General features: G+C 42.7%; 1 protein-coding gene across 1 annotated transcript in view; it reads left to right on the plus strand.

Moving 5' to 3' along the window:
- ELOVL6 (ELOVL fatty acid elongase 6) overlaps nucleotides 1-6909 on the plus strand; it is a 136524-nt gene extending 129615 nt beyond the window's left edge. The window contains exon 4 of the mRNA XM_054726633.1: nucleotides 1631-6909. Coding sequence (XP_054582608.1) covers nucleotides 1631-2055 — 425 coding nt within the window. The 3' untranslated portion in view covers nucleotides 2056-6909. The remainder of the gene's footprint in view (nucleotides 1-1630) is intronic.
- Nucleotides 6910-19047: the final 12138 nt, after the last annotated feature.

Below are 19047 nucleotides of genomic sequence, written 5' to 3' on the forward strand. Positions count from 1 at the left end.
AGGCAGACTTGAAGTAATAATGTTTAACAATTCAGTAGGGAAATAAACTAGTATCTTCTGCTGAGCGGGATGGGGCACCACTTGTATTATTCCAACCACGGCCACCTTCCCAAGGTCCAGCATTCGTTTGTACCAAACCTTTCAGGGCACCCTTGAAGTATGAGGGATAGGACTTCCCTTTGTGCTTAATTAAATTTCAGAATATGAGAAGAGACCTCCTAGTTCTCCTTGTTATAGAAACAGAAGTTTGAGTTCACCAAAAGGTATGAAGGATGTGGATTTTCACCATATCTGGGAGCCATAGAGATAGGAAAGAGAAAAGCATTTCCCTGCATGAACCTCTTTCTGTCCCACATTCCAATGTCTCTTCCCTTCTTTTGGTACTTGTTAATGGAATTGGGTGTATTTGTTCTTTTTATATTTTTACATGTGTTCCACAGTATATGTTTCGGAATTCCTAGACTTCTCAAAAAATCATTGCAGATATATAGCATCTACCTGTCTGAGCATAATTCTAGCTTTTGTAATATAAACTTTCTACCTTAGAAACAATGGTCTTTTTCTTCAAGGGGATGATGTTTGTAATATTTTTGCTAGCTCTGGAGAGCTATTTCAAAGTTAATCCCATAAAAATGTATATCAATCTCGAGTTTTCATCACTTGATTCATTGGTTTACTAAAACATTCCTCTTGCTCTCTTCAGCAAATAGGTAGAAGGTGACCTTTATTCTCTTTTTCTGCATTTGCTTTTTGCTTAAATTTTGTGTGTGTGTGTGTGTGTGTATATATAGACATATATATATATATATAGATATATATATATACACATATATATTCACATATATATGTTTTATTGACTTCAGAGAGGAAGGGAGAGGGAGAGAAAGATAGAAACATCGATGATGAGAGAGAATCATTGATCGGCTGTCTCCTGCATGCCCCCTACTGGGGATCGAGCCTGCAACCCGGGCATGTGTCCTTGACTGGGAATCGAACCCGGGGCCCTTTAGTCCGCAGGCCGACGCTTTATCCGCTGAGCCAAACCAGCTAGGGCAAATTTTGTTTTTCTAATTGCCATATGTCAAGCTGTCACATTTTACAGGAAGCTTACGATGATGTGTTCGTAAGGGGTCTCTGTCATGCACCAAAGGAAAATAGTTTACTGCTCCCGAGAGGCCTAGGAACATTGTGCTGGGCACTTAAATCTAATCTGTTTTTCTTGATTGATAACTGCTCTGACACATGCGATATTTCCTAAAATGTATGGCAACTGGTTACTAAATGTCCCTTCCAGATAAAAAATTAGTAACATTTTGTGCAAAACACCTTTCTGAAAGTAACATTTGTTGAGCTCTTACCATGTGCTAAGAGGGTCTGTTGATAATCCTATGTAATCCTCAGACAATTCCAAGCTACTGTTACTATCCTCCTGAGGAAACTGGAAAATGGTGAGAAAAAATAACTTGCCCAAGGTCACAGAGGTAGAAAATGTCAGTCCAGGATTCTCACCCAGTCCATCTCACTCTCAAGGGCTAGTTCAAGATAACCTTCTTTTAATGCCAAAATATACAGTGTCGTTATGTCATGGTCCGGGGGCTCATGTCCACTCTTTCCCTCATTTGTCTTCCAGGAGATACAATATTCATCATTCTGAGGAAGCAGAAGCTGATCTTCCTGCACTGGTACCACCACATCACTGTGCTCCTGTACTCTTGGTACTCCTACAAGGACATGGTTGCCGGGGGTGGTTGGTTCATGACCATGAACTACAGCGTGCACGCCGTGATGTACTCTTACTATGCCTTGCGAGCGGCGGGTTTCCGAGTCTCCCGGAAGTTTGCCATGTTCATCACCTTGTCCCAGATCACTCAGATGCTGATGGGCTGTGTCATTAACTACCTGGTCTTCTACTGGATGCAGCATGACCAGTGTTACTCTCACTTTCAGAACATCTTCTGGTCCTCACTCATGTACCTCAGCTACCTTGTGCTCTTCTGCCACTTCTTCTTTGAGGCCTACATCGGCAAGATGAGAAAAATCACAAAGGCAGAATAGTGTGGGAACTGAGGAGGAAGCCATAGCTCAGGGTCATCAAGAAAAATAATAGACAAAAGAAAATGGCACAAGGAATCACACATGGTGCAGCTACAACAAAACACATGAGCAAACACAAAACCCAAGGCAGCTTAGGGATAATTAGGCTGATGTACCCCAGTAAGTTTATGATCCATTTTGGGTGAGGACTCACTGAGTGCACCTCTATCTCAAAGGACCGCTGCTAGGAGACCCCATTTCCTCTTTACCTGTCAACTTTAGGGCAAAGGAGAGCAAAAGTGCGCCAGAGGCAGAGAGAAGTAGCAGGCAAACAAAGGCTGTTATACACTGTATGGAACGTATTTACAAAGGGATGTATTTCTCAAAGGATGAAAGAAGTTTACTTTAGAAAACTGTGCGAGCACATGCACACACAATCCTTTCTCATCGTTTTGACACTAAACTGGAGCCAATAGAATAAATAAAAACGGAAGAGACACAGGGTGTATACTAGAACATTCATGCTTTTGTGAAAATTAAAGCCTCTTTAAGAAAGGTTAGTAGCTGTAGCCCCCATGAGAAAATATATCTTAATCACCTCTGATGAAAACGGATGTAGACAAGTATATTTCAACTGGTGTGTTTCCCTTAACAGCACAGCCTCGGGCTAGTGAGTTTACCGAGTCGACATTTTCCCCAGGTTCCTCCTGGGAGGTTGGACCCAATGCAGCTCAGTGCCGAAAGGAGCCGCTCCCTCTCAGAGCATTTCTGATCGTTTTAGCAGTAATTTCCACTCTTAAATGAGATAGGAAGCATTATCCTTGGTTTAGGTGTCCCTAGCTTTTTTAAAAGAAGAGTAAATATGGGATAGAAAAGATCAAAGCCAACCAAAAGATTTGCAAATGGCTTCTGTACTACGAGTAAAAGGATGCAACTGTCCTTCAGCTGGGAAAGGGAAAGGAACGGGAGAAGGGAGCCGACGATGCATTTCTCTCCCTGTTTGACTTCACCCATACTCATAACTCCCCACGTGAAACCTTGTGGCACAGCCCATATTTTCTATATTTTTGTGAATTTCAAAAAGAAATCTGCAGGGCTCTTCCTGATATTGTGTGAACACTGTGTTTCTGCATCATCTGCATTTGCTCCCTATGCAATGTAGAGGTGTGTAAAGTGCCCTCTGCTGGTCAAGTGGAGATACTTCAACAAACACTTCATGGGAAGTTGGGCTGGAACAGTTGACAACAAAGGGCCCCCTATAGACTTATCCTTCAAATTTTAAATGATACAACATACACGTCATATTTTTGGCCAAATCAGAAGACATTCTTCCTGCTTTAAGTCCGCTTCAGAATTTTTTTTAAGGGACTTTCGCTCTGGAACTCAGAAAATCAATTTATTAAGAGCCATATTCTTAAAAGAAAAAAAGCTAGTTAATATATTATTGGTAATATTTCAGTCCTCTACAAGCCAAATAAATGTGTAAACATTCCTAGTATTTCAAAGAAGCAATTATGTAAGTTGTTCAATGTGATATAATAGTATTCTAATTGGTTAAGTAGCTTAATGATTAGACAAACTAGTTGAAAAAATTAGGGGCTGCTACACTGCATAGATTATACACGTTTAGCCACACATGTATGCACACAGATGTGGAGTACACTGAACTTCAAAGCCCAAATGAATAGACACACATTTTCTGGCTAGCAGAAAAGAAACTGTTGTTTATCTTTCTTGCTTTGAGAGTATACAGTCAAAGGAATTTTTTCCAATTATTTTTATATTATTTTAGCTTTAATTGTGCTGTCATTCATGAAACAGAGCTGCTCTGCTTCTCTGTCAGAGATGACAAGGGCTTTCTTAGCATCTCGTTTATGTGTGGAATTTAAAAGAATAAAGTTGTATTCCATTCTGTGTGAATGGTTTGAACAATGAACAAAAGAATCCATGCAAAACAAGTCACAACCGATAGACCGAAGTTGAAGCAGTGTGTATGCAGGGAGGGAAGCTGTTACATCTGTGTTAAATTATCATGAACAGTCTACGGTGTCTTGATCTTGGTTCATGGTGAGAAACAATTGATGGAGGAATGTATTACTACTAGGGCAAAAGCTGACATGAGCTGAAAAAATAGGTCCTGTCGTAACAACTAATAGATCTTTATGATGCAAATAATGTTGTTTTGAGCTTTGAAAATACATGGTATTGTGCAAGAAGCTTTTTTCCTTATAACTGAAAATAACCAGAATAATGAAAATGAGGAACCTGTCAAATAACAGCTGACTTGAGTTTAATTGAAGGACCAGTTAGAGCTCATCTGGTTGATTTAATTACTTGATCCATTGATTTCTCATTGATCCTTTAATGCAGGTTAGAATAAGGAAGTGAGTATAGACTAAGTGACTTCCAAGTACTTTCATTTTGATGCAGGTTCACGCTTGTGTCCACTTGTGAGAAAATTTAGAATTTTTGTTTACAGGTTGAATAGCTAATAGTTTTCCAATTAGCTAAATATTTCTAAAAGCTTTTCTGATGTCTATCATGGGAGGAGAAAAAACGCACATTAAAATAAAATTCTGGTATTACAGGTTCAGTACAATGTTTTCAACATCTCAGCTTGACTGCTTACCTATATCAAGTTAGGAGTCTGGACCAGTAGCCATGGCAAATCTGAAGCCTACCAGAGAACTGACTGCCACATAGATAACCCTGCTGCCAGTTAACATTCCAGAAAAACTTGGGCAGGCAAGTTTTTGCAGCTGCCTCACTATGCCGCAGTCGATTCTCTTTCTATTGAAGATTTTCACTGCATTCTAATGTACAGTATGGTGAAAACATTCCTGCATTGAAAAAAAAATTCTTCATTTCATATATGAGTACATGCAATTTGATACACTAGATCTGAGCATCAACCCAAGCCAATGAGTTTGCAATGAAAAAAATTTCTGGTGAGAAATGCTCTATTCACAGAGCAGGTTTTTATCTGGACCTTCTAGCTTTACTAGTGAGAAAAGCAACTACTATACTATTCCTATCCAGTGCCAGGCCTAAGTACCAAATGAGTCATATAGAGAGGTTATTATTCCAGGTAATTTACTCTCATCCTTCAATCACACTCCCATCACAAAAATTAAGGGAGGGACAATACATAGCCACATATTGTTGAAGAGGGTGGGGGGATTGATCACATCTCCGTCACTTCACCTCTGCTAATGTAGCTCTGGGCTTCATTTGAGTGGGTTTTTGCAGAATTCAACGGAAGAACGCTGCTAGGAAAGAGACCCACAGAATTAAAAATCAGATGTGGTAACTTCATGATGAGATAAAGCCTGCCACAGCAGAGTAACAAATCACCTGAAGTCAATTACACTGGAGTAGAATATCCCGGGAGTCTGGCCTCATTCCCAGACTGCCGAATTACCTGGGAGAGACAACTAGGCTGTCTCGGGTTACTATCGCTTCTGATAGAACCGCCTCTCCGCAGCGACTAGATGTGTCACAACTGAGTCAGCTCCCACACAGCCGGGCTTTCTTCCAGCTTGGCTAATGATTCTTGAACACAGTTGTTGGATTGGCCACACGCTGATTCCAAAGAGAGTTGTTAGGAGAGGGGAGAAGATCAAATAGACTTTGCCTCCCAGAGTTCAATGCTTCAAGTTGTATGTGCATGGTCCATGTCTCTCTTTTAGACGCTATTTCCCTGAAAAAATTTCCACCTGGAAAAGAAGTGTTTGAGAATTTCATGATGAAAGCCCAGAAATTCCGGGTAGTCCATTCTCTGTTTTCAAGAAGGAATATTTTGTTATCCGTTTGGGATGATAGTGGAGCCTGAGTTCCAGTTGTGAGTCATCATCTCCTGTAACTTTTTTAAGTTGTTTTGTCCCTTTTTTATTTATATACAAGACCTGTTTCTTTGTGCCTCAGACCCATTATCATCCAGAAGAGATTTTGCTAAAGTGAGAGCTGAAATAGCATCAATACGCGTGTGCCGACAATCGGTAGGAAGTGCTAGGTCCCAGTTTGCCAGTGAACCACAGCCTCTGTGTGCTGGTACCCGATACGTAAGCCAAATGCCAGTTGTGATGCTCCTGATTATAAACATCCTCCAGCCAATGTGAGAACCCACAGTTAAAGGGGCCAGTGAGGTATGCCTGTGCAGAGTATGGGAGACTCACAAGCCCATTGAATCAAGTTACTCTCCTCATCCTCAGACGCTGAAAATGTAGGACTCACAGAACGGGGGAAAATAATCCCCAGGCTTCCCTTAATCCCAAATTAAACTTTAAAAAAAAAAAAAAAGTGGAACAAGTTCTAGCGCTAAGGAGACAGACAGTGAAAGCACGCCGCGTGTGGGCTCTGGGCAGGCAGAAGTCGTGCAGCCAGATACACTTCACTGCGGAGCCAAACCCCAGACTACATTGTAGAGAACTTGAAAGCATCTGGTTCACTGGAAAGGACGCCCCATCAGTCAGGGCCAAGCCATATCTGCAGCCCCTGTAGGTCAGCATTGGGGGTCCTGACTCCTGCTGGTTTTTAAACACTGTTCTTTTCCCAGCGCTTGGCGGCACTTGAGACTACTTTCCCCAGTGGACAGGAATCCAGAACGCTCCGGTGGCACTGCCCAGGCACGCCGGCGTCAGATAGGCCCGCCTGCCGGCAGGTTCAGGCAGGAGGCTGCTTGAAAGCCACTGGAAGAGCCGGCCTCTTGGGGCCCCGGGGCCTGTGTTCAGAGGGAAGCCCATCCATCTGAGCCTCACAGAGCCAATCACAGCAATGTTGGAACTGTTATTTTCAAGTGCTTACTTCATGACATTAAAAGAAATATTTTTTTCTGATATATTAAATTAAAAATAAAATCATTACTTTTGATTTAAAATCAAATCGTGTTTCCAGTTTCTTTTCTCTCTTGTTCTAGGCCAGTGGTAGGCAAACTCATTAGTCAACAGAGCCAAGTATCAACAGTACAACGATTGAAATTTCTTTTGAGAGCCAAATTTTTTAAACTTAAACTTCTTCTAACGCCACTTCTTTAAACAGACTCGCCCAGGCCGTGGTATTTTGTGGAAGAGCCACACTCAAGGCACCAAAGAGCCGCATGTGGCTCGCGAGCCTCAGTTTGCCGACCACGGCTCTAGGCAATTCAAAGGGGGGCACTGAGGGCCACCAGGAAGGCCATTCCACGTGTCACACCCATGTCATTAAAAATCCTCAGTTCTCGGGCAGAGCCCAGCGATGATGTCATCCTCAATGCTACCCACAACCTTCAGGTGCCTCCCTTGCCCTTCCATGGAGTCTCATGGTGTCACACTTCACACTTTCTATGCTTCCCAGACCTTTGAGCTCACAGAGCAGCCCTTGGGGGCATCTAAGCTGGATCCCCATTTACAGATGAGGACATTTTGCTCAGTTGATCAAATGCCACAGAAGTGAGAGCATGAGATTTGAATATCATCTCCTTCACCTCAATTCACTGTAGCTATAAAAAAGTGTTTAAATGAAGTAGAGTATAAATGGATAAAATTCCAGTATTGAGCACCGGACTAGGAAGCACCTTGCTGTTTCACTGAACAAAGTGTTTCAGACCAAAAATGTCTGTAGGGGAAGATATGCAGAAGCACAGCAGTTTTCTCCTTTCACGCCTGACGGCTGTGAGCAAGGGTCGCCCTTCCTTCTACTCCTCTCAGAAAGGTTGGCCTCAGCGTCTGGTGTTTTTGTATGTTCTATTCGATACTTTTCAGGTTCAGTGGCTTATGGTATTCTTTGCGGCATCTCTACACTGTGAACCACAGCAATATTGTATTTATATTTCAATTTAAATATGTTCTACATTTATATTTTAAACCAAGCACCTGTTATTTGTGGAGGCTTTCTACAGCCAAATTATGATGAACATGCCTCTTTTTCACATTATCTCAGAATAAATTGAGATGGAACTTTCTATTCCTTTGTAATCTATTTAATGTATGTTCTCAACGCGGGCCAATGGGGTGGTGGTGAACCCTATACTGTGCACAAAGTATTTTTTTTAAAATATATTTTATTGATTTTTTACGGAGAGGAAGGGAGAAGGATAGAGAGTTAGAAACATCGACCAGCTGCCTCCTGCACAACCCCACTGGGGATGTGCCCACAACCAAGGCACATGCCCCTGACCGGAATCGAACCCGGGTCCCTTCAGTCCGCAGGCCGACACTCTATCCACTGAGCCAAACCGGTTTCGGCCACAAAGTATTTTTAACTTGCAAAAGAAAGGAAGAAAGAAAGAAAGAAAGAAAAGAAGGAAGGAAGGAAGGAAGGAAGGAAGGAAGGAAGGAAGGAAGGAAAGAAAGAAAGAAGAAAGAAAGAAAGAAAGAAAGAAAGAAAGAAAGAAAGAAAGAAAGAAAGAGAAAAGGAAGGAAGGAAGGAAGGAAGGAAGGAAGGAAGGAAGGAAGGAAGGAAGGAAGGAAGGAAGGAAGGAAGGAAGGAAGGAAGGAAGGAAGGAAAGAAAAAGAAGCAAACCTTAGGGGATGTTTGGGTTTTGATAGCAGTCTCAGAAACGCAACAAATGACTGCTCCATTATGCAGCTTCTGATAGAAAAACAGCCTCATATAACGCAAGCTTCAGAAATGAATAAAGCAGGCATTAAAATATATGTACAGCCCTAGCAGGTTTGGCTCAGTGGATAGAACATCGGCCCATGGACTGAAGGGTTCTGGGTTCGATTCAAGTCAAGGGTATGTATCTTGGTTGCAGGCTCGATCCTCAGCCCTAGGTCGGGGAGTGTACAGGAGGCAACCAATCTCTGTGTCTCTCACATCACTGTTTCTCCCTCTCTGTCTCTCCCCCTCCCTTCTACTCTCTTAAAAATGTGTGTGTGTGTTGTGCATTTTATATCACTGTCTAGCTAACAAAAATGCTGTACTTATGTGACTTCAGGACCAAAACAATATATGATAGCAAGCTTCCTAGGAATAAAAAAATAAAAAATGGGACCAGATTACCGATATTTCTGCAACGTGATCACCCTTGGCTGTTTTTTGTATTTTTCAAAATGAATGAAAGTAAGTAGAGCCACAGTGAGTGTCCCAGGTCAACCGTCAGGAAAGCTACAATAACTGAAAGGGCTCCCCACCGGTGGGCCTGGAGCTGGTTAATCCGCAGCCCTGGTAGGTCTGGGGCAGGTTCTCAGTTTCTGCCAAACCCCTCTCCTGAGAGGCAATGGTGATCACGGGGTTTCCACGGATGTCCGCCCTCCACCCCACAACACTGGACGCTCCCTCGCATACAGGACTGCGCATGCGCTCTCTGCCTCTGTCCATGATGTCCTGCACCCTCCTATTCCTAACAAAGAACCCCAGGCAAGATGAGAAGCTCTGGATCAGGAAAAAAATAGAACCCTACTGACCTAAAAGAGATGGCTATCTAGTTCACTTTCACACTGTAACCGTGTGCACTTCCTGCGGCCTGTCATTGTTCTTCGCCCATATAACAGCTGAAGGAAGTAACCACTAGCATTTCCCCTCATTTATATATGCACATAGAACATGCGTTTACATAGAAAAGATCATACACGCACTGGGAAAACCACGCTGCAGCCTCAGGGTTAAGCGTGAGTGGCAGCGCCCTCCTGACACCCCCGCCCCCTGCCCCCCCGACTTGCGATCTCACCACTGGATCTGCAGTCTTTGGTATTTCCAGACCCCCAGGGCGAAAACCCCTCGCTACACTCTGGAAGGTTTTATACACAGCTTCCTTTTCTCTGCAGTACACTAATTCCTTTCATAACGGAGGGAAAAACGCCACCACCAACCCCCCCCCCCCCCCCCCCCCGTGGTTCTCTATGTTTTATTTATGAAAACTCTAGTGGGTGTTTCTTCAGGCAGCCAATATCTCTCCACAAAGAGAAGGCAATCAGTGTTTGCTATTCCTGCATCCTCCTATGAAATGCCAGGGCGTTTTGCAAATGAGGACTTTGTCTTCAAATTAGAAGCAGTTCTAAGTTCAACTCAGCTTTGGAATAATCAAATCAATGGAACACTGAGCTTCCCTTCGGCCATCATGCCAACTTGTTTGTAACCCGAATTTTCCTCCGACCCACCGCCTGCAGAGTCAAACTCTGGCTGAGGTGCGGCTCCCAGTGACACAGGACTTCTGACTGGCTGCCAACGCTTTTGCATCTAAATCTGGAAATTGCCAAGGGGAGTCTTGCAGCCTCCACCAGGCATTTGTGCTATGCGGCCACCCCCACCCCATCTCCTTTCTTCCCCCCTCCCATCCCACCAGGTCCAGTTGCTCCTGCCTCTCTTCATTGGGCCTGCAACCTCTATGCGCGCCAGGTTCAGCAGTTCTCGGCAGGCACCTGCCCCCCTCAGACGGCAGAGCGCCCCCTTCTCTGGGATGGGGCAGGACGCCTCTTTCCCCTGGCTTAGTTGTGTGAGAAAGCTGGCCCCTTTCTCTTCTCAAGAGAAAGATATCCATCCAGGAGGCCAGGGGATGTGTTACAGAACTCAAGGAGTTTGCCACCTGGAGACGTGGTTGTCCCGAGGTAGTTTCATTTACTTGCAGCAAGAAGCCAGGGGATAGATTCACAGCCAAAGCTCTGTCTACCTGAAGGGAGGCTTAGCCATTGCCTATGTACACTATTTAATCAGTTCCAGGTTGACTTCTTCTTTGCAGTTGAGTTCCTGTCAAGCTCATCCTGTTTACAGTTGCATCTGCAAAATACTGTACATTTTAGCATGTAACAAGAGAAGCAGTTAGTAAGAACTGCCCAGACCTTGAGACCCTTGTGCCATCTAGCAGACGGATTGGGGACTAGCCATTGCACTGCATCAGAAGGTCTCTTCCCTCCCTGGTGTGGGGCAAAGCTTGCCCCTGGGTGGGGCTCCATGGACCTAGTTTCTTTCAGTTAGGGTAAATAGCTCTTTCTGACATTTTTGTTGTAGTTTGCTTTTTGTTTGTTGCTTTTGGCCAAGACCCTTACGAGGAAGAAAAAAAGTCTTTCACCTGAACATCCAGTATTTGGGCCCAGATATTATTCTAACCTGTCCTAACGTATCACTTGTCACCACGGGTCCACTTCTCATTTGAATATTAGTAAAAATAATTCTTAAGGATATAGACGTGAATTCTTGCTCCTTATAGCTTAAATATCAGTTTTTGGCATAATGCAATTCAAAATTGGAAAGACTATTAATAGAACACAAACATTTGAATTTAAAATAGGATGGCCTTTCTGTATCATGGGTTGATGGGCAAGTCTGTCAAGAACTGTGTGTCTTGTTGTGAGGCTTTCTCCTAAAAGAAGCTGGACTCCAGAAACATAGACAACTCCAAAATCACCATTATTATATTTAAAATTCCCTAAAACTCTGGAGTTTACATATAAAATCCTAAGCTAGTTAAATATGCATTTGTCATTCAAAAGCAGTAAGTGAGACTGGCCAGAGTGGCTTAGCTGCTGGAGCGTCATCCTGTGCACCGAAAGGTTGCCGGTTCCATTCCAGGTCAGGGCACATACCTGGACTGCGGGTTCCGTCCCCAGTTGGGGCGTGTATGGAAGGCAACCCATTGATGTTTCTCCCTCACACTGATGTTTCTCTGTCTTTCTCTCTCCCTTCCTCTCTCTAAGCATGTCCTCGGGTGAGGAATAATAATAATGAAAATAAAACAAAAGCAGAGATTGAAACATCAGTCACAAGAAGCATCATGTAATACAGACCTGTTCCCTGACCTGTAAACTCACAAATAAACCTTGAGTTTGAAATGGCTGTGGTGAGGTCATGTGAAGGAAACTGTATGTTTGTGCTGAGGAAGCATGTGCGTTTGTCTGTCCATTTGAACTACAGGAACTGCATTTTGAGGTGGTAGATCATGGATTTTGCTTTAACTATGGGAAGTATAGAAACCTTATTTAACCTAGGTATAATGCTACTAAAAAGGGCTTGTCTAGAATTTTAGTGCACTTCATATTTCTGTATTACTCTACAAATTATGGCACAGCAACTGCATTCTAATGATAATGACACGTTTCTTTCAAAATTGCAGCTCTGGTCTTGGATTTTCCCAGTGTCCAGCTCTGAGACTAGAATAAAGCCAACATTCCCCACCTCCCCTCCCCCAAATAGAATGGTAGAGCCTGTTTACCTCTCCTTTTCCTTTAATTCCACAGAGATTATTTATCAAGAAAAATCCTTAGTACGTCTGAAAAGCTATTTTAGTTCTTACCAAAACAGCCCACATTTACATACATATGAGTATTTTTAAAAAAACAATTTAAAGTTTTTTTTCCTATATTTTGAACTGCTCCTCAGAACTTAATTCATAAGTAATTTTTTGCACCTAACTGCTGATCCAACTTTTTATTATAAGAACTTTCAAACACATATATGAATGTACGGAGAACAGTGATGAGACCCCATATTCCCAGCACCTAGATTTTTAACATTTATTAGCATTTTGCCATAGTTGTTTTAAAGTAAATCCCAGGCATTATGACATTTGATTCTTAAATATTTCAAGAAGCCTTGCTAAGAAAAAAAAAAAGGCATTTTCTTACCTAACTACAATATTGATATTATGAGTCTTAGCAACATTAACAGCAATTTTTTATTACCATGTAACAGCCTGGCCATTTTTCAGATTTCCCTGATTATCTCCAAAATGTCATTTTACAGGAAGCTCCTCCTATTTTGTGTGTGTTTTTTTTCTTGCTAAAGGATTTATTAAAGACACAGAGTTGATGGTCCTATGATATGTCCCATGTTCTAGATTTTTCTGATTGTTAATTTGTGGTATCATTTAACTTATTCCTCTGTCCTTGGTATTGCCAATAATTAAGGAGTCAGATTCACCCCCATTTAATGTTGAATTCCCCCCTTATACTGAAGGCTACTACTTGGAGATCTTTCAAATACCAGCTCCCTATAAACCTAATCCTTTTGCTATCCATTTTGATAATAGTTTCTTGAATCATTTATTTCATTTGGGGATGAAAAATTGAGGTTTTATAATTCTGTTATTTTTTTTCCACATTTACTAAATAAAATTTCTTTGCTTAAACTAAAACTCATTCTTCATCAACTGAGACAATTCAGACATTCTAAAATGCAATTTATGTAAGAGCGTATATAAGTAAGGCAGGATAAATTCTTCCCTTGACTGGCAATTTTCAAAATATTAATTTGGCACACCGACTACCACCAATGGTGAAAAATGAGTTTTGAGATTTTTTTCCTTTCTACTCTCTTCTTTTTCTCATTATCTTTATGAACTCATGAATTTTTATGTATTCAATATGTTTCAACCTGTTGTAGTTATTCTTTTTTGGCTGTTCCATCTTTGGGAACCCTTTAGAATGGCTGCTATGTCCCCTTGGCATGTACTCAGAACTCTTTGGTAGTTTCCTTTCCTTTTGGCACAACAGGAAGGAAAGTCCCAAACTCATCTTGTGCTTTTCCTAACTCGGACCAAAAATCAACCGCCAAGGAGCCAGAGTTCCTTTTATGGGGGAAATTAGCAATTTTTTATACTCCAAAATACTAATACTTCTAAATTAATCTAAATTTAATGACATTATCAGGTTAAAAATCAATTTATTTCAAAGACTAAAAACTCACACACACACACACACACACACACATACACACACACACACATTTTAATTCTAATCACCAGGCACACACAAGTAAGATTATGAAGCACTTTGAGCACTTTCCCACTGGTTTTGCAATATTCTCATTGAATTGGTACAAGAGAGATTCATCCCCATCGAAAAAGGTGAGCTGAACAGAAAAGCAGAAATTTAATTGTACAGAATATCAGATGCACATAAACTTGAAGGCATCAGCCATGTCCTCTCACTATTAACAAAAAGCTAGTGGCGGCTTTAAAGAAATTGTACCAAACAGTCCAAAAAGTATTATGCAAATGATACTAACTGCCAGTTATTTAATTAAATTGTAGTTAAGTAATTTAAAAGAAGTGTTTTGATCATTATTTAAAAATGTTATTGCACATACAAGTAGGTAAGGATTTACCGAGGATGTAATATCCTGGCTGGAGCAAAAGTTCATTTATTTATTCAGTCAATTAGTATGTATGTGCCTAGAAATATGAGACTAACGTTTAGTTTTTATTGCTGTGGTGTTTTAGATTAATTTCTAGAGATAGGCACTTTATCTATGACTTTAAATCCATCACAATTCAACTCTTCCACAACAAAGGTAGGATTACAGAATTATAATATAGTCAGAAAACTTAGACATATGAAGAAGTTGGCCTAATTTCCTGAGATATCAATTCCCCTGAGGTCCTTGGCAATCGAGAGCCCCTTGTTTTTCCACTGTGGTTTGGTTTCGGTTTTCAAGCCATAAATCTGTTTTATTCTCAGTTTGGTTGCCAACTTGTCACCATCACCCGCCTAGCCAGCCCAGCCACCTCATTGTCAGGCATCTTCTGTACCAAAGAGTAAACCCGAGCGCCACGTAGTCTTCCCCAGAGGACTCTCTATGGCTGAACCGCCCAGGAGACTTCCAAGAGGGGAATTTTTCCATTGAATTTTGCCTCTTTATCAACAAACACCTTGTCACCAGAGCTGCTATTTTCACTGTTACTTTTCAAGTGATACCTGACAACTCGCTTCCTCGATTTACAGGGCACCATTGTGGAGAGAGCCCTGTTCTGGGAAGCGAACATTCTACCCTCTGAGCCACTTTCTGAACTATTGGCTGGGATCTGCGCAAGTCGCTGGCCTTTGGCGACCCTCAGTTTGCTCATCTCCAGGTGGTCTCTGAGGGTCGTAATCACTGCACCATTCCTCACAGCTACAGTTACACATGTCTCCAAAACCCTCCCATACACGCACACTGCCAAAGGGGAACATGCTCGAGGTCACATCCAGCACGATCTCCATTTGCATCTCTGTGCTTTGCTTCTTTTCAGCTGTTACAAATTCAATCAATCAAATTAAGTGAGGACATTAGGAAAACTGATAGAAACAAAACAGCAATTGAGGACTTAAAAACCACCGTGACAACTTGACTTTTTCAAAATAGGCTGCCAAATAAAATTGACTGGGTTCATCAGAAAATAATCCGATTTTTAAACGTTTTCACAGGGACACTGCTTGCTTCAAAGTAACTTGGGGAATGTAAGCCTACAGATTCCCTCCCCTGGTTTTGAGTGTAAGCTTGAAGGCTCTGTAACAAAACAGAAAAGCGCATGTTGTCTAGAGCAGTGGTCGGCAAACCGCGGCTCGCGAGCCACATGCGGCTCTTTGGCCCCTTGAGTGTGGCTCTTCCACAAAATACCACGTGCGGGCGCGCACGTACAGTGCGATTGAAACTTCGTGGCCCATGCGCAGAAGTCGGTTTTCGGCTCTCAAAAGAAATTTCAACCGTTGTACTGTTGATATTTGGCTCTGTTGACTAATGAGTTTGCCGACCACTGGGCTAGCGTCAAACGATCCAGGTGGAGACCTTACTCTATCACCACCTGGCCGTGCAAGTTACTTCACCTCTCTGCCTCAGTTTCCTCATCTGTGAAATGTGGGTAGTAGAAGTACCTCCCTCATAAGTAAACACATTCAAGTTCTTAGAGAGGGCCTGGAACATCCTGCGTCTCAATAAATGTTAGCGAGGATGCATCAAACCAAGCCACCCTTCCTGACCACAAAGGAACATTTCTATTTTTTTCAACATATCACCGTCACCCTTCCTCGCCTGCCTCTGAAAGCTCACCAGTCACTACATTTTTTATAGATCACACAACACCTGCGGGCACAGTTAACCTTCCAAGGCAGTCCAACAGAGAAAGCCCGACTCCCTAATATTTCTAGAACACTTTAAGTCAATACCTATCCAGCTGCAAATCCATCAACCCACGCTGGGCCATTATTGCTCTCCTGAGAGCCGCTCAAAAAAAATTCTGTCTCCTGGCAAGAGAAGCAATCCACCTCTTCGGCATTATTTTTTTTCCCCCCTGAACGGTCATATCTATTTGTGGTCTTAGAAATGTATATGAATGCTGAAATGTGTATGCCTTTCCCTTTTAACAAGATACTTCAGCCCACAACCCCTCCACCACGGGCCCTCGTCGCTTTCACTTCCCCTATTCATAACCAACCACCTGAACAAAGATCAAGCACTTTCTGTCCCCATGATTGCTGCGATGGTTATAATATTTTCATAAGCAACATTTATAAGCGGCTTTCACTAAATGCAAAATTTTCCCCAAATTCCTTCACGTATGCCAAATGTGGGAAGAAAATTAGTCACCATCAGAAGAGTACTCTTAAAAACTTTTTCTGCTGTGAGGACTAGCCAGAGTAGCTTGAAACTATAAGAACATGCCTGAGGCTTATTTGCTTGTAAATTATAGATAGATTCACATGTATGGTTCAATAAATCACTGGAAGTTTCCCAGCAGCTTTCAGAAAAACAATTTCTCAGGTGCTTCCTTGTAATGATTGAAGCAAAATGGATTTTTCTACACAAAATGCTAATTAATGCAGCTTCACATACTGAAGCATGTATTTTTGCGAACATACAATGTGATACTGTATCCTTCTTAGCTTGTAAGCAGGAGACAGTGGATTAATTCACCAATTTAGAAACCTTGGCCTGGAAAAAAAAAAAGGTGTTCCTAACTCCGAAGCCAACAGACAGACACTCTCAGGAAAGCAGTGTGTTGAGAGGCCTTGTGGAGAATGAGAAAATTATTACAATAAGCCTTTTTATTAGCACTGTATTGGATAAATTCTCCTGCCTTTCCCTTCAAATTAAAAGGCTTTTCCACTTAGACACAGTTTAACGTTAAGAAAAACATTACTTTTTGCAGAAGGAAAGAAACAGCATCGGTTTCACAGCACCTATTAAAGGGAAACTTTCTAGTTGTAAAACCACAAACAGCTCTTCAATATTTTCCGTCATGACAATGCTAATGACGGCTGTAGTGGAGGGTGTTGGCGCCACTCTCTTTACCTCGGAGCGCGGCAGCTGCTGTGTGTGTTGGCCGTGTGAGAAGTGATTGAAGAACTTCTAATGTAGGCCACATAAGCCAGCTTTATTTCACACTGCGTGGACAGTCTCCATTCAGAGAACTGCACAATGGGGCGGAAGGCAGGAGGCTTTCATAGGATAAAGATTAAAGAACAGCCCAGCCGGTGTGGCTCAGTGATTGAGTGTCCACCCAGGAACCAAGAGGTTGCTGGTTCCATTCCTGGCCAGGGCACATGCCCCGATTGCTGGCTTGCTCCCCAGTAGAGGGCCTGAGGAAGGCAGCAAATCGATGATGTTCCTCTCTTATCGATGTTTCTATCTCTCTATTCCTCTCCCTTCCTCTCTCTCTAAAATCAAAAAAACATATTTTCTTTTAAAAAGAACAAGGAAGAAAAACATGTAAATATCTGAGTGGTTGGGGCCACATAGTCAACCTTGTTTGGGTTGAGAAGGAACCAGGAAGTAGTATATGCCTGGTGTTTGGGGGTTGGCTGACGGGATAGACTGTGTCAGTTCTGGTCAAGGGGAGTACTTAAAGGGACACAGAAGTTACCTAAATTTCAGTTCTCTGACATGGCACCCTGGACAGGAGTGGCTCCAGAAGAAATAAGAAGTTTATTTCAATAGCTGATAACTCAATGGAGAATTGCCCACTCTATATGTGGGTGTCTTTGGTGGTGGTGGTTGGGGGAATCACAATGCAGACTGTGATCAATTACTGACTGATGTTGATACAAAACACTGGCCCCCTTACCCCAGGCAGGGCCAATTCTGCAGTGCCCTTCCCGGCCCCGGATCTTCCATGAGGGAAAGCTTGTCTCTAGCTTATACCACACCCTTGTTTAGTTTTTCCTCTCTGCCCGATCCCTGCTTCTCTTACTCCGCTTCTCCAGAGAGCACTCTCGCAATAAATAACCTGAACCAGAACGCCACATCAGGCTTCTTCTAGCGAATCCAACCCCAGGGCTGGCATTGCATATGGTGCCAGGAAGCAGTGCTGAGGTTGGGACCCGGCATCACTAGCCGCACGGTTGGAGAGGAGGGCACATGCTGGTGGGAGGTGGGATGCCACTAGCTCCTGGCATGGTGATTGCTTGAGACCTTTGCCTGTGGAGAACTGGGGTAGGGAACAGGTGGAAAGAGGTGCACGAACTGGTACAATGACAGAAGCATTTACAAGATCTGTGGGAAGTAGTAAGTGTAAGAACTGGGGGATTTAATGAAAAGAGAAAATGACTGCAGGCGTATTTAATCAAGGTTGACTATGTGGCCCCAGCCACTCAGTAATTTAAAGCCAAGTAGGAGAGTAAAAAAGGCGAAAACTCCTTGGCAGTCGTTACAGTGACCCTCATCTCTTGCAGCTGGAAGAGTTACTTGTAAGAAGGGCAGAATCTGAGAAAAGGTTGGATGTCCAGCAAGGCCAAAGTCAGGACCTCCATAGGGAGGAAGTGGGACCCTGAGAAGTGGGTTGGGGACGTCCAGGTAGAAATACTTGAGAACTTTGACACCCCCACCCTCAAGGTTCTCTCCAACTCCCAGAGTCTGCAGTGGAGGCCCTCTTCGCCACCCCACAACCACACTTGAAGAGGGTTCACCTTACTCAAGAGCCACACTAGACAATGCTTGCCCTTCTCGATCTGCCCCCACTCCCCCTCCTGGCCATCACACCCATGATTAGGGTCAGATTTCAGCATAACCCACTGAGGAACTGCTGGGTGTGCTGAGGATAGAGAGGGACTGTCTTCCCAGGCAGCCACTGGACCAGGCTAACATGGATCACCGAGTCCAGTCAGATGCCAGGGTTAGCAAATCAGGAAGAGTTGGGGTGCAGGACAGGACTTATTTACACAGTAGAAAGGATTTCTTCAGGGTTTCCATTGCTATCTTCTGTTAATCTGGGGGGGTTTATCACTTTATTTCTGGGATTGCAAACTGTTTGGTCAGCATGATCTTTTTCATGTATAATTTTAAAATTTGAATGCTTTTATGCAAACCCCCTCCCCCTCCCCCACTCTATTAGGTTGTGGCTTTACG

The sequence above is a fragment of the Eptesicus fuscus genome, chromosome 2, assembly GCF_027574615.1.
Source record: "Eptesicus fuscus isolate TK198812 chromosome 2, DD_ASM_mEF_20220401, whole genome shotgun sequence".
In the NCBI taxonomy this organism is placed as follows: Eukaryota; Metazoa; Chordata; class Mammalia; order Chiroptera; family Vespertilionidae; genus Eptesicus; species Eptesicus fuscus.